The following is a 23,540-nucleotide window of genomic DNA, read 5'->3' as shown; positions in this document are numbered from 1 at the left end:
AGAGGGGTCCAATCAGGAGAACGGACACCTCAAAGCCTATACTAATATTATGCTAACCCTTCCTTTTACAGTCCCCTTATTACTAGGTATTTACCCGGTAAATAAATGGTAAATCATAGCGTATTACTGGGTAATTACCACTGATAATAAGAAGGTAAATACTGAGGAATTACCCAGTAAATATATGGTAAATCATAGTGTATTACTGGGTGATTACCACTGGTAATAAGAAGGTAAATACAGAGGAATTACAGCTGAAGTACTAAGTAAAACCTCCACTATTACCCATCAACTCAACTAAGTACCGTGTAGTTGTAACTGTTTTAGGTTGGTAATAACTGTATACTTCCTAGGAAATTAGGCAACCAATTCTTAGAAACACCTATTAATTCAAGTTACAATTGTTGTTATCCAAGGTTTATGTTGGTAACAGCCCAAGTTTAATTATGTACTATCTAGAAATTAGCACTTAGTAAATTAGCACAATTAGTACTTTCCAATAAATTACTTTTTCTTACAGTTATTATTCATAGCTACATCCATTTAGAAAGGGTTTATTCGATTTAATTTAGAAACTATGGAATTACTTACCCGGAAACAACCTCCACAGGAACAGTTTTCCTCTAGTGTCATGGTGCATCTTCTTAAAAACTGGGTACGAAGCCGTTTGTTTCAATGGTGTTACCACGTTATTACCATATCATTTGTAATAGATAAATTCCATTGTCCATGTGGTAAACTGGAACTTGTACCATGTACGTTCTGCGACGTTACTAAGTAAAACATGACAATGTTTTAAGTAAAACATGGTAAACAACGTTACTGAGTAAAACATGACAATTTACCCAGTAAATCAGCTGAAACTGTACTGTAAAAGTAAGCCTTGTTTGTTTCCATGGTATTACCAGGTTCTTACCATATAATTTGTAATAGATACATTCCATTGTCCATGCAGTAAACTGGAACTTGTACTATGTACGTTCTGTAACGTTACTAAGTAAAACATGACAATTTACCCAGTAAGTAAGCTGAAACTGTACTGTAAAAGGAAGCCTCGTTTGTTTCCATGGTATAACCAGGTTCTTACCATATAATTTGTAATAGATACATTCCATTGTCCATGCAGTAAACTGGAACTTGTACCATGTACGTTCTGTAACGTTACTAAGTAAAACATGACAATTTACCCAGTAAATCAGCTGAAACTGTACTGTAAAAGGAAGCCTTGTTTGTTTCCATGGGATTACCAGGTTCTTACCATATAATTTGTACTAGATTATTCCCTTGTCCATGCAATCAACACAAACTTGTACCATATATGTTCTGCAACGTCGTTCACCAGTAGTTAAGCACTTTAATTTTAGTTATAAAACCTCAAACCACTGTTGATGAAAGGCATATTAAAATTAAACAAAATCAAAGTCTTATCTTTCAAACAATGCATATCTCACAATCAGGCACTGAACACTGAAAAAGTCGGACAAAAAAAAGAGCCATCCACATCAATTAAATTTAAATGCTACAGATGGTATTTTGATAAAACACACAACAGTTCTATGGCAATTGACCAAAATGCAGACTGCTTCAACCTCTACAATTTGAATAAGTGACGAATGCTATGCAGCAATCTGCCTATGGGAGCATCTTTGTGGTTATTCGCAAATCAATGAGTCCACTCGATGAATGAGAGATGGCTCTTTATTGTCCTCTCTGTGCGGTTTTCCCTGCAGTCTCCACACCTGGGATTTGTAGGTTGACCAAGCCCTGACCAGGTTCCTCCAAATCACCCCTTCCATAATGTAATTAAGTATCAGAAGACAAGAAAATAAACACTAGGACTGTCAATTAATGAACATTTCTAGAACATGTAAAACTCAAAGATTATTTTGTTTGCCAGTTAAGAAAGGATGCTGGTCCTCTGGCCATTGTGTTTGGTCATATTGAAAAGAAAAAAAGGCATAGCCATAAATACAGTTAATAGGACAGGAGGGGACGATGGTATTAGCAGAAGTATGGTCGTAGTTTGACTATTAGTGTCACATTCAATATAATGGAGTGACTAATTAATCGGCCCCAGTGTAAACATGTCAGGCGTTCATCATTAACAATGAAGCACTCCCTGTGTGGGTGTAGGTTTCTTTAAGTCTTGGTTAGTTGACACAGTGGTTGAACAGAGCACTGGCCTCTTTACCCATCATATCAAATGAGATAACAGCCAACCCTGGTTCCTGTCTCTTCTTTCTATCTCCTGTATATCTTTATCTGCTCCTCACACACAAAAAAATAATTGTCGATACGTTTGTATTCAATTTATACTATTCATCTTGTGTACATTGATATATTTTAGTTTATTTATTGTTCCTTTGTTTGTACTTCAGCTGCTAGCGCGACCATGTTTTGCTGAGGATAATCTGAGTTAGTCTTAGAAGAAGTATGAATAAAGAGGTTTAATTTGCATAATTCGAACCTAATATAAGTGATGGATAAATGAAGGATCATATACCTCTTCATTACTATTAAGATACATCTTTTGATCTTACTTCTTTCCTTGTTGTCCATTCGAGTAATGGATGTTGTTTCAATTCTATCGGCCTTATGCACCTGGCAGCCATCTTTGTTCTAAACCATGGATGGGTTTTAGAACCAATACGGTACCAAAATCGCAGCCAGATGAATAAGGCCCATTGGGGGCAATCCTCTGTCACGAGGCATTGATGGAGATGGCGCACAACACTAGTCACGTTTCCATCTAAAAGGTGATGCGAATCTTTGGAAAGTTCGCAAAAAGAACGATTCGAATTAGGTGCGTTTCCATCAAGGAGCGGAAAAACTATACACATTCCAGGGCTTGTCGTATCCTTTTGATAACATCCTCTCTTAAGTCCTGATATAGAGTGGAATTGCGTTGTTTTCCATCTAAAATAGCTGTAATGTTTTTTTCTTCGATGAGAGCAAGGAAAAGTTTTATCTCTTCAGTGGTCCACATGTATCTATTATTCACATTGGCCACCTGTTTCATGAACGTATTTAAAGGATACATTGTGCATATTTATAATTCAAAATTCGTCACAGCCTTTATACCACAGATACTCCAGGGTCTATAGCATATAACTGCGCTTTCTGATTACAGTTTAATGCATTTTCCACAATGTACCAGCTCTCGTTTTGAAGGCTGAACAGACAATTTGACTGGAATTACTTAGTAGGTGTCCATGTATCAGGGATTAATGGACACGGTATAATTGAAGGATATGCAAACATAGACATCCTATAGCATTTATATATATATATATGCTATAGGATGTCTATGTATGCAAACGCTTAAAAATATATATATATTGACGCTACAAGTCCATGTCGGCAGGGTTGCTATGGCCGGTCGTTGTGCGGAAATTGGAAGGACGTTGTCAGTCCTGTGTGTTCAATGTTCGCTACGTCACAGCTGTTACGAAAAGTGTTTTTCCATCTCCCATTTTGCGCATTTACTCTCTTTCGCATTTCTCAAAAACCACCTCAAGCGAGCGGATGAACTTTTTTGCGAATTAGAGGATTTTTATGCGAATTATGGTGTTTCCATCACCGTTTACTGATTCGATACTTCAAAATTTGTATAAAATAAGGGGGATGGAAACGCATCTACTGATAAAGTTAACTCCATCCTCTACAACAGCAACAAAGGCTGTACGGCTGCAGGGGTTCCAGAAGCTTGTTCCATTGAAACCAGGCTGTTTTCCATTCCACTGTTGGTGGCATTGTCTCGGTCTCCTCTGCTACTCACACAGGACTTGATGATTCATGTCCTGCTCTTCACCCCGCCCAGGCTTCCTCTCTTCAGCCCAGGGATTAGCAGCTCGGCTCCCCGCCTCCAGCTGCTCCGATCAGCTCCGCTGATCACTGCGTTGTGGCTCACGCGCCAACGCCAACCAGCAAGCCTTGAAGAAGCCTGCAAGTAAATCCTGACATTAGCTCGTCAGAACCCATCAGGCACCTTGGGTATTGAATGTTGTCTGCGTTCTATTCCTCCGCTAGGGAAAAAAAGGAAAGAGCGAAGAAGGTAAAGTGTTGGAAAAAGGAGTGATTTGGACTGGAGGTCCCTGGAGGAGGTTGGAGGAGAGGAGTAACCAAAGAGGATGAGAGGAGGATGGATGATACATGTGAGAGGAGGATAGATGAGAGGAAAATTATCCTGGAGAAGAGGATGAAGGAAAGAAGGATGGAGAGGAGGATAGAGGAGAAGAGAATGTCCCTCGGGAGGGGAGGATGGAGAAGAGGAGAAAATAAATTAGGGGAGGATAGAGGGGAAGAGAGACAGACGGGATAAGTGCATTGTGAAGGAAAGGAGAGAATGAAGGAGAGAAGAGAATGACAGAGGAGAGGAGATGAGGGGAGAAAAGACGGGTGAGAAGGATGACAAGGATTGGGGAAAGGAAAGGAGGATAGAGGAGAAAAGAGGGAAATGGAAGAGAAGAGGAAGGAGAGGAAAGGATGAAAGTAGAAGAGGAAGGATAGTAGAAGAGAGGAGGATGAAGGAAAGGGGAGGAGAAATTAAAATCAGTCCTTCACGCCAACGGGGGTGCTTCTCCCTCCAGCCCCACCTCCTCCTCCCTCCTGCCTCCTCATGGTTAACGTAATCAATATGCTGTGATTAGGCTCCTATGCATCCCTTATTGGGTGTCAAGCAACGAAGTTGCGAGACAATCTATTGTTTTTGTATGAATTCCTATTATTATTTGTATTTACCTGCCATGGGAGTCTATGGCAGCCCATAGAATGCCTTGGTGAAAAGTTGCGAAATTTGGCACTCAGGACCGTCCCATTAGCCCATGAGGCAAATTTGAGGTCGCTAGCCCAACAGCTCTAGCGCCACCAACAGGTCAAAGTTCGACATGCATTCATGTTTATAACTTTCGACCCATTCATCCAATATTCACAAACAAGATATCATTGGATTCCTTGGGCCAAGCCGAGTTCAACGCTACTCCTATCACACATTTTGTCTAATCATCTCGAAACTTGGCGCACATGATCTTCAGGCCATTTGGTGACCTTTGACCTCTAGGGGGCGCTGTTATTAATGTCGATGTGTTTTGACTCCTCTCTCTTCACATGAGTATATGTCATGCAAATTTTCAATGTCTGGTGATACTATCAGATCTCCCCCTATAGCTACTAAATGATATCTCACGGAAACATCCGCGACAGCCAATCAAATTAGACTGTGAAGCCGCCAAACAGGAAATACGCCAATATCTCAGCAGCCCTTTGACATATCATAACCATACTTGGTACATAGACCCATGACATCATTATGGGGTCACTCAATGAATTTGGTGAACATTGACCTCTAGGGGGCACGATAATTAACAGACGTGTTTTAACTCCTCTCTCTTCACGTGAGTATATTTCACACTTATTTTTAATGTCTGGTGATACTGTAACACCGCCCCATATAGCTAATAAAATATTTCCCATGGCAACCTCAGAAATTGGCCGCCATGTTCAAAGTTGTCACAATAAATATTACATATCCACAGGCCACATATTATGTCCAATCATCATGCAACTTGCCATATATGATCTTCAGACCAATTTGAACAACTGTGCCAAACAACTTTTTCTAATTCAAAACCGTTTGGCCGTGACAGCCAATCAAACTTGACGGCAAAGCCGCCAAATAGCAAGTAAGCCTGTTCTCAGCATCTCTTTAACATATCATAGCCAAACTTGATACATAGACTCATGACATCACTCTGGGGACATCCAAACAATTTGGTGACCTTCGATCTCAGGGGGACGTCAAACAGGAAGTGAGCTAATTTCTCTGCAAGGCCTTCATGCATCCAAACCAAACTTGGCTCATAGTCTTATGAGTGGACACTTGTTTACATTGTGTCTCTGTTAGGGATATTGTTATCCCTAATCCAAATACCCCTCTGTATTTGTGTCACTTGTTCTGTCGGGCAGACCATATTGCGCCCTTACCACTAGGTAGGGTCATTTTTCCATTTGGTAAACATTGACGCGTACTCGCATAATGCTCTAGTTCTTTCCACCAGCCGTCGTTATTACGATTACCGATTACAGAGACGGTCGTCATGTAGCCACCTAGCCGATTACGTCCGTCCGGCAGAATTAGTTTATCGAGTCCAATTATGCACCTAGCCGATTACATCCGTCCGATTACCGATACGGTCGTCATGTAGCCACTTAGCCTAATACGTCCGCCCGGCAGAATTAGTTTATAGAGTCCCATTATGCTTGACACCCACATTGCTGCATGCAGCTATATTTTCAAGCGTTTCTGCGTCAGGATGAACCACCAGGGTGGTTGAAGGCCGGTCCCCACCCCGGCCGAACACTCTCATCCCCTGCTCTTTGAGGGAAACTGGGTCAGGGACTAGTGGGGAGACCGCGGCTGTCACAGATAATAGGCTACAGATAGTGTGGCTGTTGCTAGTGTACATAATGTTGTTGAAAGAGCTAAATATGGGTTTGTAGCATTAATTAACAGACTCTACTTCTTCGAGTCCGATGCAATCTCAGATGTCGTTCTGCCAGTGTCTGGCGCAGGTCACAGCTGATGGGGTCGGTTCAGCCAGGTCCTGGGGGATGCAGTGGGGCTCTGTTTAAGGAAAGCGACAGCAACACACTCCACAACAAGGCTCTTACCCACAGTGAGTTACACCCAGTAAAGTGTCCCTTTAGCCAGCTTGTCCTGGGACTCTGTCCAACACACAACAACCTACACATCAGGCAAAACCAAATGATAAGAAAACAAAAGGAAAAGTATTTGGCACATTGGAAAGAGTCCACCAAAAACCAGAGTAAATAGGCCTGCTATTTGTCCCTTAACAGAAACTACACTGTGGCAGAATACCTGACCACCATGACCAATCCAAAACTGTGGAAATCCATGACCAGATACAGACTCAGCGAACACAGCCTGGCCATCGAGAAGGGGCGCCACAGACAGACCTGGCTCCCAAGAGAAGACAGACTGTGCTCCCACTGCACACACAACCAACTAGAAACAGAACTGCACTTCCTGAATTCCTGCCAGTCATACGAAGATATCAGGAATACAAACTTCCCACGGATTACAAAAGCATGCAAGGACTTCAAAGACACTCTAGATGCTCACAAACTGCCATACCTGTTGAGAGAAATAAAACAATGTGCGAACGCAGCAGCAAAATTCGTCACCTGTTGTGATGAGAGAAGGACCTCAAAATCCCCATAGACTCATCCCCCTGGCCTCCCTCTTCACACAATAATTGCACTATTGCACACATCCTCAATAATATAAATACTGTGTATTTAGAGCGTAATTTATATGTTTATACAAGATACTGTAATTTTTGTATTTTTTATAATATTGCACATTTTACTTTTTATTGTACTTTTATAGTATACATTTGATACGTATATATATTTTGTATTTAACGTTTTATACTTATTATATTATATATTATACAACAGGTGGCTTAAATCCAGCGATCTGATTGGTTCCTAACTGTTGTATAATGAGTGTGTACATAACTGCTATGGAGCCCAATCATTTTGTGAAAGTTTGCATATCACTCCGCGCCTGGAAGTAGAAACAGTTACAAAGTAAAAAATATATTGAACGATGGAGAGGGTGTAAATGTTGTTACTCCGGGAGTGAGCAAGGCGATGGAGAGACTAACGAAAGCTAAGGCACACTGCGAGTGAACTGCTCCATAGGATAAATTGCCGGCGAACCGCTCTAGCCGAGCCTTCTCTCGGAGGGACGCTAAAGTGTGTTGCATAGCGACCGTTGTGCATTTTGAAGGCAGCCAGGAGGGACTACTTTTTTGTATTCTTTAATAAAACGGCTACTTTGACTTTCTTGGTTTCATTTCAAATGTAGTGTGTCTATGACTTTCGTTTTGCCATAATAGTAACCGTTGTATAAAAGCAATAGATCACTTCAGTCAGTGGTATGTGCTCATTATAGCACTGTGAAGGGGGTCGCCGGCCCTCCGCTGCGCGTCGGGGCCGGACAACGCCCCTTAACAGTGGTATAATGAGCACATACCACAGCCTGTCGTGATCTATTGCTTAATTATACTATACACCTGACCTTTTTACTTTTTATTTTATAATGCTGTTTATCTTTTTGTTCATCTGCTTTGACAATTCAAATGTAGATTTCTCCTGCCAATAAAGCTTTTTAGAATTGAATTGAATTGAATTGAGAGAGAGAGAGAGAGAGAGAGAGAGAGAGAGAGAGAGAGAGAGAGAGAGAGAGAGAGAGGTCAAAAGAAAAGGTTCAAAGACAACATCAAAGCAAACCTCAAGAAGTGCCATGTAGGCCTTAAGAACTGGGAGGCCACAGCCACAAACAGCGCGGCCAGGAGACAACATGTCCAAGATGGAGCTGCGCAGTATAATGTCGATCTCCATATTGCTGCAGAAGACAAACGCAGAGGCAGAAAGGAGATTGCTTCTGCCAAAAAGCTTCCACCCAAACCAACAATAGCCACTGCCCACCCATGCCCACATTGCCCCAAAAAATGCGGGTCCATGATTTGCCTCTTCGCCCACCTGAAGAACTATAAGGACCAAGAAGGAGGACAGACATACTCGGTGTGAGAGAGAGAGAGAGAGAGAGAGAGAGAGAGAGAGAGAGAGAGAGAGAGAGAGAGAGAGAGAGTGTGTGTGTGTGTGTGTGTGTGTGTGTGTGTGTGTGTGTGTGTGTGTGTGTGTGTGTGTGTGTGTGAGAGAGAGAATATAGTGGGGGTGGGGGTTGTGCTATGTAACCAGCCCTAAAATTCTCTCTGTGCTGCAGCACCAGAAGTGCCCTCCTTTCTCTTAAGTGTCTTCAACCCGACATGACGTCACCCTGTTGCCCTGTGCGTGCTCTGCTGACCTCCCTGAAGACAACCATATGATGCAGCAGGTGCAGCCCTGAGGGTGAGCTGACTCCTTTGAAAACCAGGCCTGCCCGCCATCTATCAGCCTCTCTTCCAGATGATCCAGGCCCGATCCCCCTTCATGTCGGTAACTCCTGGGCACGCTGTGAAGGGCGTGTTCACCGGCCCGCTCTACTCCAGGCCACACGCTAAAATGCGCCGTCCTCTGGGGTTCCCCCATCTCCTCCTGGGTCCCGGCTGGCTGGGCCTCAGTGATTGCATTATCCATTCAGGCAGCCAACACAGGGAGTACAGAAGGACACAGCAGGGTGGAGAGGGGAGGGCCGGTGTGGAGGTGGTGGTGGTGGTTATGGGGAGGACTTAATGATGGGGTCATTGTGACGGTGTTTAATGTAGTGGAGGAGCATGATGGTGTCAGGTATGATACTGGTTGGAGCGGGGGAGGCAGTGGTGTTGGCATGGGTTGTGGGGATGGAGGTGGCAGTGGTGGTGGTAGAGTTGGTGGGGCTGATAACGGCGGTGGTGTTGGTGGAGCTGGGGTCGGAGCTGCTGCTGGACGTAGTAGTGCTGGAGGTGGTGGTTGAGGGCTGGAGTGAATTCTGAATATCATCAGCGCAGCTTGGCAGCATCGCTGAGCTGTTAAACAGAGCTTAACAATGCCCCAGGGGTTCTGTGTGTGTGTGTGTGTGTCTGTGTGTGTGTGTGTGTGTGTGTGTGTGTGTGTGTGTGTGTGTGTGTGTGTATGTGTGTGTGTGGGGGAGGGTGGTTGAGTGTGTGTGTGTGTGTGTCTGTGTGTGTGCCTGGGAGTGTGTTTGCACATGTGCTCGTTATCCCACAGTAAATCCTCATCCAGCTCCACTTGCAGAGGTCAATGGCAGGCCAGCAGAAAGTGTTGAGTTCAGATTGAAGTGTACTTCAATCTTCAAACGTTGAGTGTTGTAGTGTACGTCAGGGTGTTTTTTAGTTTAGTTCAGGGTGTCTTTTGTGTTGTAGTGTACTTCACGGTGTGTTGTGTGTTGTAGTGTACTTCAGGGTGGGTTGTTGTGTGCTTCACAGTGTGTTGTAGTGTATTAGATGTTAGGTAAGAAGCATATCCACAATACCAGCCTGGACAACATTAGAATGACAACCGTGAAGAAAAAAGAATCATGACTATAATGAAAATAATCATGATCAACTATAATTTCAAAATAAAACGATTAAATCATTATAATGATCATAATCATCAAAACTGCGAACAAATTTCCATAAACTAAATACAAAAAGGAATAGTATGACGTGTATTACCCTCTGTGAGAAAGAGGAACTTGAAACATTGTAAGGTTGAAGTGGATTATGGGGTTGGTGCACTTTGATGACATCACAGAACATTGACCCCTCAACCCCCCGACCCGCCACCCCTACTCCCCCTTGGGGTAATTCCTTACCTCAGAAAAGCTGCTTATTTTAGGAACGTGTGTGTGTGTGTGTGTGTGTGTGTGTGTGTGTGTGTGTGTGTGTGGGTGTCCACACTAAGCAGGCCGGGTGACCTCATTATTAGCCTATTGCCTCTTGCCCCCTGGAGTGACTTGGTAAATTGGAAAATACACAAACATCTCTTGTGCATGTATGTGTGTGTATGTTTGTGTGGGTGCCATTCTCATTGCATGTTTGTGTCTAGGTGTGTGTGTGTGCGTGTGTGTGTGGGTGGGTGGGGGGAGTGCGTTGGAGTGTATGTGTGTGTGTAATGTAACGCATGTGTGTGTTTATGTGCCTGTGTGCACGTGTGTGTGTGTGTGTGTGTGTGTGTGTGTGTGTGTGTGTGTGTGTGTGTGTGTGTGTGTGTGTGTGTGTGTGTGTGTGTGTGTGTGTGTGTTTGTGTGTGTGTGTGTGTGTGTGTGGTTAAAGGGTGACCTTGCATCTGCCTCACTGTCACGTTCTTGGGGGACAGGAGACTAGAGCTGAAGGACTCCCTCTCTGGTCCGGACCCTGGAGTGCACCAAACACACAGTCCTCACAGCCAGACCGCCCTGTGTTTGCGTGTGCGCGCGTGTGTGTGCATGCGTGTGTATACGTGTGTGTATGGGGGGAGGGGATACTATAGGTTATACAGCAGACAGGGATCGAACCCATGTAGTACTCAATGCATAGTGTGTGTATGTGTGTGTTTGGGGGGGGGGGGGGGGGGGGGGTATTGGCGTGTGTGTGTGTGTGCGCATTTGCCTGAAGAGGATTTAGAAAAATGGAGACAGACGGAGAAAGAGAGTAATGCTGTAAGAACCAGTGATCAGTGAAGGTTGCAGGCTGTTCTGCATGTCGCTGCGGACGAGGCAGCAGAGCGTTATCAGCGCAACTACATACAAAACTGTCTTCCTTGCGTGCCTCCCATTGCGGGTCCCCGCACCGTGGACGCCCGGGAGCCTTGCGCGTTGACTAAGGGCTCACCTGTGGATTGCCCGGCCTGATTGGACTGCGACGCTCCTTCACTCCGCCCTCCAGTGCTCAGATTGGCACCCCTCCGTGCCGTTCCCGCCTCTCCAAACCCTGGGCGCTCAGGTCTGCTCAGCCACGACACAACTGAGATTCGATCACGCCGACCGGAATAACCAGGCAGATGATTTCCTTACCGATCACCGCTCTTTGCTGACCGTAGCCTTTTTCTTTCTTTTGAATTAAGCCCGTTTCGCGTTGCGGATGAGCCATGCGATCCCCGCGGAGTTGTGTGTGGTTGGGGCTGTGGACCTGGGTCTGGAGTCTAGCGGTGCTCGGAGCTTGGTGCATCCCTGCGAATCAAGGTAACACAAGACACACACACACACACACACACACACACACACACACACACACACACACACACACACACACACACACACACACACACACACACACACCATATCAGCCAAATTACGAGTGTCCTTTTTGGTCTGGAGCCCACGTCCTTGGGGTTGGACCTGAGTTTCACCCCCGATGCTGACGACAATCGCTCGGCTTGGACAAAAGCACCGACTCCGTTTGATAGACAAGGGTGACGGATGCGAATTAGTTCCTCAGATCATGACTTGATGATGACCACTGATTAAACGTGTGTTTTGGACGGTTCTTCCCTCGGCCGTATCGCGCACATGACGAGTTACAGCTTGGTGCGTTCTGTGGCTGCGATCCAGACCCAAACTCCGAGGCTCCAACAGACTCATGACATCATGTTAACCCGCCATTAGCCCTGATGAACACATGAGCAACTCAATATGCAGCCCTTAATAAATAAAAAACAGGTGTCAATAATACACTGTGACGTCGAGGACTACCAGACTGTCAACCCGCCGCGGGCAGCTGGAGCTGAACCGGCCTAGGAGGATGGAGTGGTTAAGAGGGTTCCCCTGGTGGGTTCCCCTAGTCTCCCGCTCTGTGCTCCGCGCTCTGAACACTATAAACGGCTTGAAATAAGCGCCTTTGTCTGGGTCTGATAGTACACGGCCCGGGCCCGGAGTGCGCCTCCTCATCGCGCGGGTTGTTCGCTGCGCGGTGCGCTCTTTATTGTATCGCAGCTTAACCAGTCTGGTCTGATTGTCTCCAAATACTAGTCCCCAACCGTCCATTAACCAACGCGTCGCCTCACCTCTTTATTACGTGCTTCCTCCAATCACACCATCAGAAAATCGGTTTATTCGTGCAATAAAATACAATGTTTCAGATGTTTCATTCATCAATGGTCCGACTCCGCAGTCTCACCACATTCGTTACTCCATTGTCTTTCCTGTAGCGATAGATATAGTCAAGGCATCAATCATTTACCCCTGATGTTTTAGATGTCGTGTTGTTTCGTAAGAGAAGGATCCCAATAAACGGGCAATCACTGTCGTTGTGACCCCTAGACACGGCCCTTCTTTTCAACGTACTAGAGAAGCTGACAAGTGCTTTTCCGTTGTCTGCTTCCCTTCCTTTCTCAGGGAACTGCATGTAGATCACTCAAGTGGATTCTCCTTAATAAGCTTATTTAAAGTCAATAAAGAGGCGAGTGCCGTCGAAACGCTGTCATTTTTAGCTGTCAGACATTATTAAAAAAATAATTACAGATAGATCTTCATAAATGTTCTAGTTAAATTGCGCGCTACCTTCTATAGCTTATTGATTGATGATAAATGTGTCCGTGGTCCTTGGGAGGTTTGGTTTACGGTTTTCATCGGCTGAGGCTCGACGCCAAGATGGCAACTTGCCCGAAGAGTCACTTTTTATTTGAATTGATCCATTTGTTGGCTAAAACTTCACTCTGCTTTTCAAAACTGTTTCACTGGACTGCGAGCGATTGGGAAGAAATTCCGGTATTGCATCGAGGATGAACCATTTGGTTCAAAGCATGTTCAGTTACAGGCGTGAAAGAACATTTGCACAAAAGCGACGTGTTCACTGTTGTTGTGTTTTTCTAAAGTAGAATGTGATTGAAAGGAGTCGTGGAGGGGAGGGGGAGATCTAGTTCCGCTTCACATATCTCTTCTTTATGGCCTAATTAGAATTGTAATCACCTCCTGAGGATATATTATATTATTCTCTGCAGAGTTGAGAAATCCTTGCGAGGTGTGTGTGTGTGTGTGTGTGTGTGTGTGTGTGTGTGTGTGTGTGTGGGGGGGGGGGGGGGGGGGGGGGGGGGGGGTACAGTGGCCCTGTACACGAACATCGCTATCATTTACCGCGCGCACAGGGCTCAGGTGCTAGATAAGACCATGAAGGAAGCGTGTGTGTATGTGTGTGTGTGTGTGTGTGTTGAACCTGACCAGAGCCACAAATGTCATATTGGTTAGTTAGGGGGAAACCAGGACATATCAAAGGAGATGAAGACTGAATACCTCCTGGATGCTTGTCTTCATGATTTGCTGAGATTATGGACGGTTTATCCTAGGGCTGGGGGTAAACGATTATTTATTAAACGATTAATCGGGCGATTATTTCATCGATTAGTCGACTAATCTAATGACTAATTGGATGATTATCTATTTCTGTTGCTCGATTAATAAAAACCATAATGTATCTCAAATAAATACCAAAAAATTCTTAATAATATACTTTATTTAACAACAGTTTTGCACAGCAAAAAACCTTCTGCTTTACACAAAATAAAATAAATAAAATAGTTTCACTGTTATACAAAATGAAAGGCCAGCCCGTTTACTCTTTCACAGTACCAACATAACTCTTGTTCAAAAAATTCAAAAGTTGTAGTGCAAAAAAAACACTGTGCAGTGCACAGTAGACATTGTGTTTAACACAATATTGTGTTTAACACAATATAAAATTCCTGTTTTCAGCGTAACAGTCCCAACATAAATCTCTCCTGTACAAAAGATCAAAAAAATACAGTGCAAAAACCAACACTGTGCAGCGCACAGTACAGCCATTCCATACACGAGTGTTTAAGGGTGCACTCACACTAGGCCATCTGGCCGTGGCCGTTTTCACACCTAACCGTGCTCAAATCTGCCAGTGTGAGTGTGGCCAGTCTGGCCAGGCCAGGCCAATTTGGCCACTAGGGAGAGGTGTGCTGCTACGAGCCGACACGCGCACACGCACGGCTACGCAACCTGAGCTGGATGACGTATAGTCTATGCGACGACCACGGACATAATAAAGGCGACGAGCCTTCTTTCCCATTAAACGGTAAACATATATCCAAATAAGCAACAGACTCAGCAAAGTGCGAACTGTGTTCTCTGTGTTGTTGTCCATTGTCCACGAAAATCGTCGAAGGAGAAATTTGACGTTGATGAATTTTTGACGTCGACGCGTCACTACAGCTCCAAATCACCAACAAGGAGGCTAGGTGAAGAAGGTCTCTAGGAGAAGAAATGGGGGAATGAAGTTAGTAGTTAGTAAGTAAGTAACGCATAATGAGTAATGTAGTGCTTCACATGAATACAAACACAAAGAAAAGTGCACCCAAACAAATTCAACAGACAAGTAATCAAAATAGGCATAAAACAGATACAACTTTGTATAATGGCTTGCCTATAAAGATTGCAGAAAATAAAAACCGAACAAATAGTGTTTAGGTGCTCCTAAAAACAATCAACCCATACATCTCTGATTCATTAAGTTGAACGAGACGGTTCCAAAGACCAGAGCTAGCATGATGAATGCACACTCGTCTTTTGTTTCAGGGCTGGAGCAAGGAACAGCTGGAAGGTGTTAATAGAAAAGGCCAGGTGTTTGCCTTGTTAGGGCCCTACCTGGCCCCTGGCCCAAAAATACAATTTGGGTTTGGGATTCAAACTCCTACCCGATACCCTACATAACGTGTACAGTACATGCTAGGTAGTACAACATTTGAGTCTTACAATATTCCTCACCTCCTGATTTTGTGTTTGACAGTGAACCTCCTGGACTCTCGCTCTGTGACGGGGGACCTTGGCTGGGTGGCGTATCCAAAGAACGGGGTGAGTGCTTCATCAACATGCCCCAATGTTCTGAACCCAAATCTGAACACACACACACCCAATGTGAGTCCCAGGGCCATTCAGGCTTATACACGTTTTCCACACGGAATTGAAAGCTTTGCCTCTCCATTGCGTCAATATGGGACAGTTTTCCATTGATTGATTGTGGTGTGCTTCAGGACAGGATTCCTATTTCACCTCCAAATTCACTGCGACTGTACCATAAATTGCTTTACACCACAACCTCACAATGACACCACCGGCTCAGCAGGAAATGATGTCTTGCGCAAGGACTCTTTAGCACTTCTGGAAGATCAGACCTTTACCCCTCTGAATGCCAGGCCCCCCGCTGAGCCACTCCTGGCTCTCTAGCTTGATCACAGCCGGAAGAATCCCATGTGCCTCCTAGCACTTATCCCAGTGGTTTGGATCTCCTTGCCTTGACAGGTGACAGTGCCTCTAGATCTGTGTGTTGGTAGAACAATGAGATGATCTCCTCTCAATCAGAGAGAGCATTAGGCACACAGAGAAAGGTCAAAGGTGATTTTCACCTCTACACTCTCGGTTCATTAGTGCATCAGATCGAATTTATGAATTAGGTATTGAAACCGCAATGGAATATATCATCTCCAACCTAGGGGTGGAATTTAGGAGAGTTAATTTATTCATGGCTTTCACCTCTTGGCTACCTTTCCAGAGAGACACCATTTCTCCTCTCTATCCTCTCTCTCCCAACCGTCCTTGGCAGAAAAAGAGCAAACTAAGGATTGAGAGCGCTTGGTTTGTGTTCCTCTGGGACGTGGGTTGCAGGAGCATTTGATCTCAGGTCTCAGTCACAGCTGCTGCTCTGCGGAAGCAGCTGTCAGCCAGCAGTGCTGAGCTGGTGTTTCTGGAGCTTCTGATGGACGTTCTCGTTGTTCTTCCGTTCCCCTGCACGGGCACTCATTCTGGGGCTTGGCGAAGATGAAGGAAGTGCAGAGGTTGTGATGGAGGTGGGGATGATGAAGAAGATGATGGATGAAGTGCAGAGGTGGTGGTGGAGGTGGGGATGAAGAAGGAAGGGTTGGAGTTAGTTCGGAGGTGGTGGTGGTTGCGGGGATGATGAAGAAGAGGATGGAGGTAGTGCTGAGGTGGTGGTGGAGGTGGGAATGATGATGGAGAGGATGGAGGTAGTGCTGAGGTGGTGGAGAGGGGAATGATGATGGAGGTGGGGAATAAGTGTGTGTGTGTGTGTGCGTGTGCGTGTGTGTTCAAACAACACATCTGCATTCATTCTCTAATGAAATGCTCACTTAATCCTGCCCACCCACCACTTTACTCACCATCTCCTCTCCCATCACCAACACCTCCGTCACCATCAAACACCAATCGAATCAAATTGCGTTTGCAGGAATCCTGTGTGTTGGTAGAACAATGAGATGATCTCCTCTCAATCAGAGAGAGTGTTAGGCACACAGAGAAAGGAAGCTCAGCAAGCGCTGTTCTTTGTGTCTGAGATTGAGCTGGAACGCCCAGCTCAGCGCTTTTATTTAATATCGACCTAAAGTCATGTTGCCCATTAAGACTTTTTATTGGGGTTTGTGTTAGCGAGCGAGTGCAAACTCCAGAACTGGAGTTTGCAAAGGGATCTCTCTCTCTCTCTCTCTCTCTCTCTCTCTCTCTCTCTCTCTCTCTCTCTCTCTCTCTCTCTCTCTCTCTCTCTCTCTCTCATATACACTGTATAGTCATACAAATACACAGGAATAACACACACAGGGGAGGATGCAAAGAAAGACGTTAGAGAAACAGCAGATCTCTGCCGCCCTCTGATCTGTGGCTTTTTTCATCCCCTCTTCCCTCCTGGGGTTTCACCTTCATCTCTCTCTCTCTCTCTCTCTCTCTCTCTCTCTCTCTCTCTCTCTCTCTCTCTCTCTCTCTCTCTCTCTCTCTCTCTCTCTGACTGTCTGGCTCTCTCACTCTCAACATCCTTCCTTCACCTCTGTTCTGCTTTCCTTTGCACTATTTCTACAGGAGCTTCTTAGATGTTTATCACTGAAACAACCTTGGTTTTGTGAAAGTTAGACGTCCCCTCCCCAACCACCATGTTGTACTGTACACCAGTGCTGTGTTCCAATATCCTTACTATCCGTACTTACTAGCCTTAGTTTGCGTACGTAGGGCGTTCCAATTCAAATCGCGAAGTGTGGATCGATGTACACTTCTCGTACTCAAGGCAGCCATCTTAGCTACGTAGCGGAAGAGGGCGGAGACAGGCTGAGCCAAAGTCGGCGCATTTTCCACATAGCCTGCATTAATAGTCATTTTGTAGTTTGTATAGCTTTTATAGCTTTTTATAGCTTATGTTTATTGCGGGGGAGGAGCCGCGGCGGTAAGTGTACTCATGGAAGTATGGATATTGGAACACAGCACAGGCCATCGCCTCCCAGGCTCCTGATTGGCTGGACTTCTGTCAGCCATGCATGTCCCAAGGAGGACCCGCCCACAGCTGATCAAGAGTTAAAAGTCCCATGACATGCTATTTTATGGATGCTTTAATATAGGTATTAGTGGGCCTCTAACACAGTATTTGAAAAGACGTTCCCGAAATTCAGCTGTGGTGCAGAGTTACAGCCACTCCGAGCCAGTCGCACATTGAGCTTCCCCCAAATGCTCTGTTTTGGTGTCTGTAGCTATAATGCAAATGAGGAGGAGCGAGGCGGGTCAAGGAGGAGGGTGGGGGTGTGGCCCTGAGCAGCTTGCAGCCACGGTACCATGCGCTCTGTTTACAGTGGATGTGTCGCAATGGCGAGGTGCAATAGCCTTTAGCCGTGTTCTGTAAATATTCTAGAACACCCGGGAGTCCTGCAGCTCTATATCTAAATAATATCATATAATACATAGATATCTATATCATATAATACATATTGTCACGCCCAAAAGCTGTCTGCGCCTCCACACGATATTATGAATCACAAACGACTTTGTCGGGTTCTCCGACGTCTCTGGTTCTTCCACTTCCACATCAATCTGAAGTAGACTGAAGCGCGCTGCCTGCTGCCGGCTGCCCGCTGCCGGGCGCTGGTGCTTCGCGGCTGTGGTGCCTCACGGCAACCGGCGGCATGTCGCAGTTCATGTACTTCAGGGAGTAAAAGCCAAAGTTCCTTTACCCCAATTCCTTCTCAACCATGGCTGAGATAACCCCCACTACAGTCTCATTGTGGAAAGACAAGAGACATCAAAGAACCGACGGCAAACACTTGCGTTACAGTGTGTGTAATCACACACACACACACACATGTGGCGCACGCACGGTCGTGTCTCATTGTCTGGCCAAATTCTCTGGGCGGGCAAGGCAGAGAAAGGGGAGGAGCTTAGATCCTTTATGACGACATATGGGACCACATTCCAAATCGGCGTGCTTGAGCCTCCGTTTTCTTCAAAGGCGAGCAGAACACCAAGTTCTCGTTTTTCACCGCAAGTTTTAGCCACTGGGGGACCATAGGCAGGCTAGGGGAACTCATATTTATTTTAGAAAACCTCATAAAGTGAGATTTAAATGCCATGGGACCTTTAAGGATTCATCCATTGTTATGAATTGTGACTGAGAATGCAGCTCTTGTTTTACTGTGGGCTCTCGATTTACGTTCTTTACCGTACTTTAGATTGGAGGTTGGAGTAGGAGAATAGATGCTTTATTAAGATGCTTTAAGATTTTTTATCTATGGTTAGGTACTTTGTTAAACAGTGTTTAACAGCAATATGTACAGGACATTAACATGAGTTAAAAAGATACACAATAAGTTTCAAAATATATGGTCTACATACGCTACAAGATTTAAATTTACTGTCGTTAATTTGCAGTGACAAAGAGCAGGGGGGAGGGAAGAGGAGGAATGTGTGTTAAGAGAGCACAAGATGAGGTGTTGAGGAGCAAGTGAGCATAGACATCTTATAGATAGACGGAGCATTGGCTGCTGGGACGCGAGAAATACGGCCGCCATCTTGGAGTGGTCAACCGGGAGCAGCAACAGCAGCAGAAACAGGATGCCGGGCTGTTGTTCAGCGTATTCCTGCTCAAATCGGCAGACAATCCATAATAGGAATCGGGGGATTACTTTTCACAAGCAAGATTTAACATTACCGTACTATTGGTATAATTAGTATTGAATAATAAAACACGCCAAACCATGTGGCCTTTATCATAGCTACACGTATGACAAAAAACAGCATGAAAATCAGTGGTATTCAGTGAGGTATGATTAATTAAATGCGCTGACAGTTCATTGCTCCAGCCAAACGGATTACACTGAGTGGAGCGGATGACCACTCCAAGATGGCGGCCCCGCGTCTCGTCAGCGCCAGTAGGCGGTAGCATTCGATGCTCCGTCTATCATATAAGATGTCTATGCAAGTGAGGCTGTGTGCTGAGGAGGACGTGACACGGTGGGACACGAGGGGAACAGGAAGGAGCTGCTCTACTGCCCGGCTCCGTCATGCTAACGTGTGCTAATAGGTTGTAATAAGATGTTGGACACCCGCTATCAAGAGCACTTAGTGCATACACAGGGGGTCTGCTGACTGACAGCACGCACACACACACACACACAGGCACATGCAAACACACACACGCTGTGGCAACCCGGCTTGGTGAGTGAGTCGCCTCCTTCCAAACAGCACACGAACCGGAGCTTACTTAAAGCCAAAATGGCACTTTTATTTAAACATAAATTATATTACTAATAAAACACACAAAACCCAGCTTTGGAGGGATCCACAGTCTTGTTCCTCCGGGTGGAATCACGTCACCCACAGAGACTGGTCTCTCCGCACACGCGCACCAGCAGAGCGCTGAGTGAGGAATTCCCCCCCTGCTCCTCAGGTGCTCCGCATTTCAATGATTGGTACCAATGCTCTTACTGATGCCATCTGTAAGAGCCTCCGCAACCTGCCCCCTGGGCCTCCAGGGGCGCTGTGCCAGAGACGGGTTGCCACAACGCATGCAGACACAGCACGCATGCACACACACACACACACACACACACACACACACACACACACACACACACACACACACACACACACACACACACACACACACACACACACACACACACCTTACATTTACATATAGATACTGCGTACTTACACACAAAGTACACATGAACATGAACATGAAAACACAGGCACATTAAGACGTTATGGCTCAAGTATGTGATCTGAGAAGGAGGGAGTGAGGGAGAGAGAGACTATGCCATTGTACTTAATACTGTAAGAATAGTGCAAGCTGTTGTCTGAGACCTAACCAATAAGAGGCTTAATTTGTGTCACACACACTCACTCACACACAAGCACAGACATTTCAACGTTTCGGATCTAACCAATAAGAGTTAGATCCGAAAACTACTCTTGACAGTTGTTCCGGATCTTTTCTGACTAATCTGACACTAAGTACTGTTATCAGTTAAGGCCCTGCTGAACTCTGACCTTATCTGTCCTCCTCCTCCTTCTCTCTTTAATCTCTTGAAAATAAAAGTGATAAAAACATAAGAAGCAATACAAAATACAGAGCAAGGTAATATCGCTCTCCCGCTCTCTCGCTCTCTCGCTCTCACTCTCTCTTTTTTTCATTAACTCTTAGGGCCCTATTTTAACGGTCTTAAACGCAAGTGAGAAGCGCCAAACGCAAGTAGCTTTGTGGGCGGTTCTATGGCGATGATGCTATTTTACTGGTGGATAAATGACTCTTGCGCCCGGCGCAAATCTAAAAAGGGTTGGTCTGAAGTAGCCTAATTACCCATAGGTGTGGTTTGGGCGTAACGTGCAATAAACCAATGAGAGTGCCATCTCCCATCCCCTTTAAGGGCCATGAGCGCATTTGAATCTGACGAGTTGAAATTTTGACAGCGCATTTGCAGTCTCTGATGAGACAGATGCATGACCACATGAATTTCAAACTTCAAATGGCACTAATATATGGCCTAATTCACACATGGAATACTGTTTTCTTCCACAACTTCAGAAATACTGAGTCCTCAAATAAATGTTGGCAAAGAAAACTTCCCTCCTGGGAAATAGAACTGTGGTTCTATTTCATGATATTATACACAATACATTAACAAACATTGTTTCTTACCAGTATTGTATGCATTATCGTTATCGACTTGTGTTCCTAATATGCATGTGTCCCCCTGTTAATATACATTGCCATGGACTGTATTATGCGTTACGTGTTTAGTTTGCGTGTTTAAACAGATGGACGCACACACGCATTCATTATTTACACATACACACACGCGCGCCCGCATTCATTCATTCTTTTTAACACTCACTCGCGGTAAAACAATGTTTTCTCCCGATCAAATACTCATCAATCCTAAAAGTTATGGGCTTGTACACGATTTGTGTCAAGAAAATATGTGTTTGCTGTACGGTGTTAGCAGATGCATTGATTTAAAAGTACAACTTATTACCGCTGTATCAGCTGTTCTTTCCCAAATAATTTACCAAGAATATGTGGCTAGGTAGGTGAGAGAAGCAAAGTGTATGCGCGAGGTGCACAAGCAACATTATGCATGCGCCCTTAAAATAACATCTGAACAACGCGCTACTGATTTTAAACCAGGTATTTCCTGGCTGGTGGACTGGAGGCATTGTTTTCTGAAACTGCAAAATAGCACGAGGGAACGTTTGCGCCAGAAAACCTTTCGCCGAACCGGCCCTTGGGGCGCAAGATCATTCCCTAATTTACAGACGCGTGGCGGTGGAGGGAAAAGAACGCTATGCGCCTGTTGCAAACTAGCAACGACACATGCGTCAGTGTAGAAAGTCAATTGCACTGGATGCAAGATAAAGCCCTTACTCTTACTCTTTCTCTCTTACAGCCATTTTTTTTTATTTTTCTCTTTCTTTGGGGCCGAGAGGATAGTAAAGGTTCTGGGTTTGATCCCCAATGTTCGCAACCTAACCTGCTCTGAATGTAATCCCCTTTGGACAAAAGCTTTTGCTAAACGACTCAAACTTCCTCCCCCCCTCTCTCCCCCCTCACCCTTCCTCCCCAGTGGGAGGAGATAGGGGAGGTGGATGAGGACTACGCTCCCATCCACACCTACCAGGTGTGCCGAGTGCTGGAGCCCAACCAGAACAACTGGCTCCACACGGGCTGGACGCAGACCCAGGGGGCCCAGCGAGTCTTCATCGAGCTCAAGTTCACCCTGAGGGACTGCAGCAGTCTGCCGGGGGGGTCGGGCACCTGCAAGGAGACCTTCAACATGTACTACTACGAAAGTGATGGGGAGGAGGAGGAGGAGAAGGAGGAGGAAAGGCAGATGGCGGGGGTGACCACCATGGAGGAGGAGCAGGAGGAGGAGGAGCGGGCCACCAAGGAGGCACGCTACGCCAAGATCGACACCATCGCGGCTGACGAGAGCTTCACTGAGCTGGACCTGGGCGACCGCGTCATGAAGCTCAACACGGAGGTCCGGGACCTGGGGCCCCTGACCCGGAAAGGTTTTTACCTAGCCTTCCAGGACCTGGGCGCCTGCATCGCGCTGGTTTCCGTGAGGGTCTTCTACAAACGCTGCCCGCTGCTGGTGCGCAGCCTGGCCCGCTTCCCCGACACCATCCCGGGCTCAGAGGCGTCCCAGCTCGTGGAGGTGGTGGGCCGCTGCGTCAACAACTCCCTGGCGCTTGATGAGGCTCCCAGAATGCATTGCAGCGCGGAAGGGGAGTGGCTGGTGCCCATCGGGAAATGCGTCTGCCAGCCAGGGTTTGAGGAGGTCAACGGCACATGTCAAGGTAATTGTGCAACTTTGAAATTCCTTATGTTTAATTGATTGAATTGATCGTTTGGTAGCATAGAGAGGTGAAAGGAGCGAAAGAGCGAGAGAGCGAGAGTGAGCACACAAGGGGGTAGAACCCGTTCACGATATAAGCAGGTTCCGGGGCCACAGTTGTGTTACACATTCAACTGCTTTGGACGTGTTCCTTGTTTGAATCGTTGTAGGTGTTAATATGGTAGGAATGCAAAGCCATATAAAGGACCAGTATTGTGCATGTCTGTGTGAGTGTGTGCACACACACAGTGCATGCTAACGCAAACCAAGGCATGCGTTAGCATGTGTGTGCTCGTCAGTAGGAGCTGGTCAGGAGCTGATAACAAGTCAGTCTGCTATAAGAGCTCACCCGGGGATTCAACCAGCAACCACCGATCACCTGCCACTCCAAAGAGCAGAGTTGCCCTCTCTCGTTTGCCTTCATTTCT

At 45.7% G+C, this 23,540-nt stretch overlaps 1 protein-coding gene across 1 annotated transcript in view; it reads left to right on the top strand.

Moving 5' to 3' along the window:
- The first annotated feature begins 11,165 nt into the window (after positions 1-11,165).
- Positions 11,166-23,540, top strand: part of LOC132447843 (ephrin type-A receptor 5) — a 111,016-nt gene continuing 98,641 nt past the window's right edge. Inside the window, exons 1-3 of the mRNA XM_060038835.1 lie at positions 11,166-11,671; positions 15,237-15,301; positions 22,339-23,074. Of these exons, the coding sequence (XP_059894818.1) occupies positions 11,578-11,671; positions 15,237-15,301; positions 22,339-23,074 (895 nt within the window). The 5' untranslated portion in view covers positions 11,166-11,577. The remainder of the gene's footprint in view (positions 11,672-15,236; positions 15,302-22,338; positions 23,075-23,540) is intronic.

This window comes from Gadus macrocephalus, chromosome 19 (assembly GCF_031168955.1).
Source record: "Gadus macrocephalus chromosome 19, ASM3116895v1".
Lineage (NCBI taxonomy): Eukaryota > Metazoa > Chordata > Actinopteri > Gadiformes > Gadidae > Gadus > Gadus macrocephalus.
Note: the sequence above shows the minus strand (reverse complement) of the source record. Positions and strands in the feature narration are given on the sequence as shown.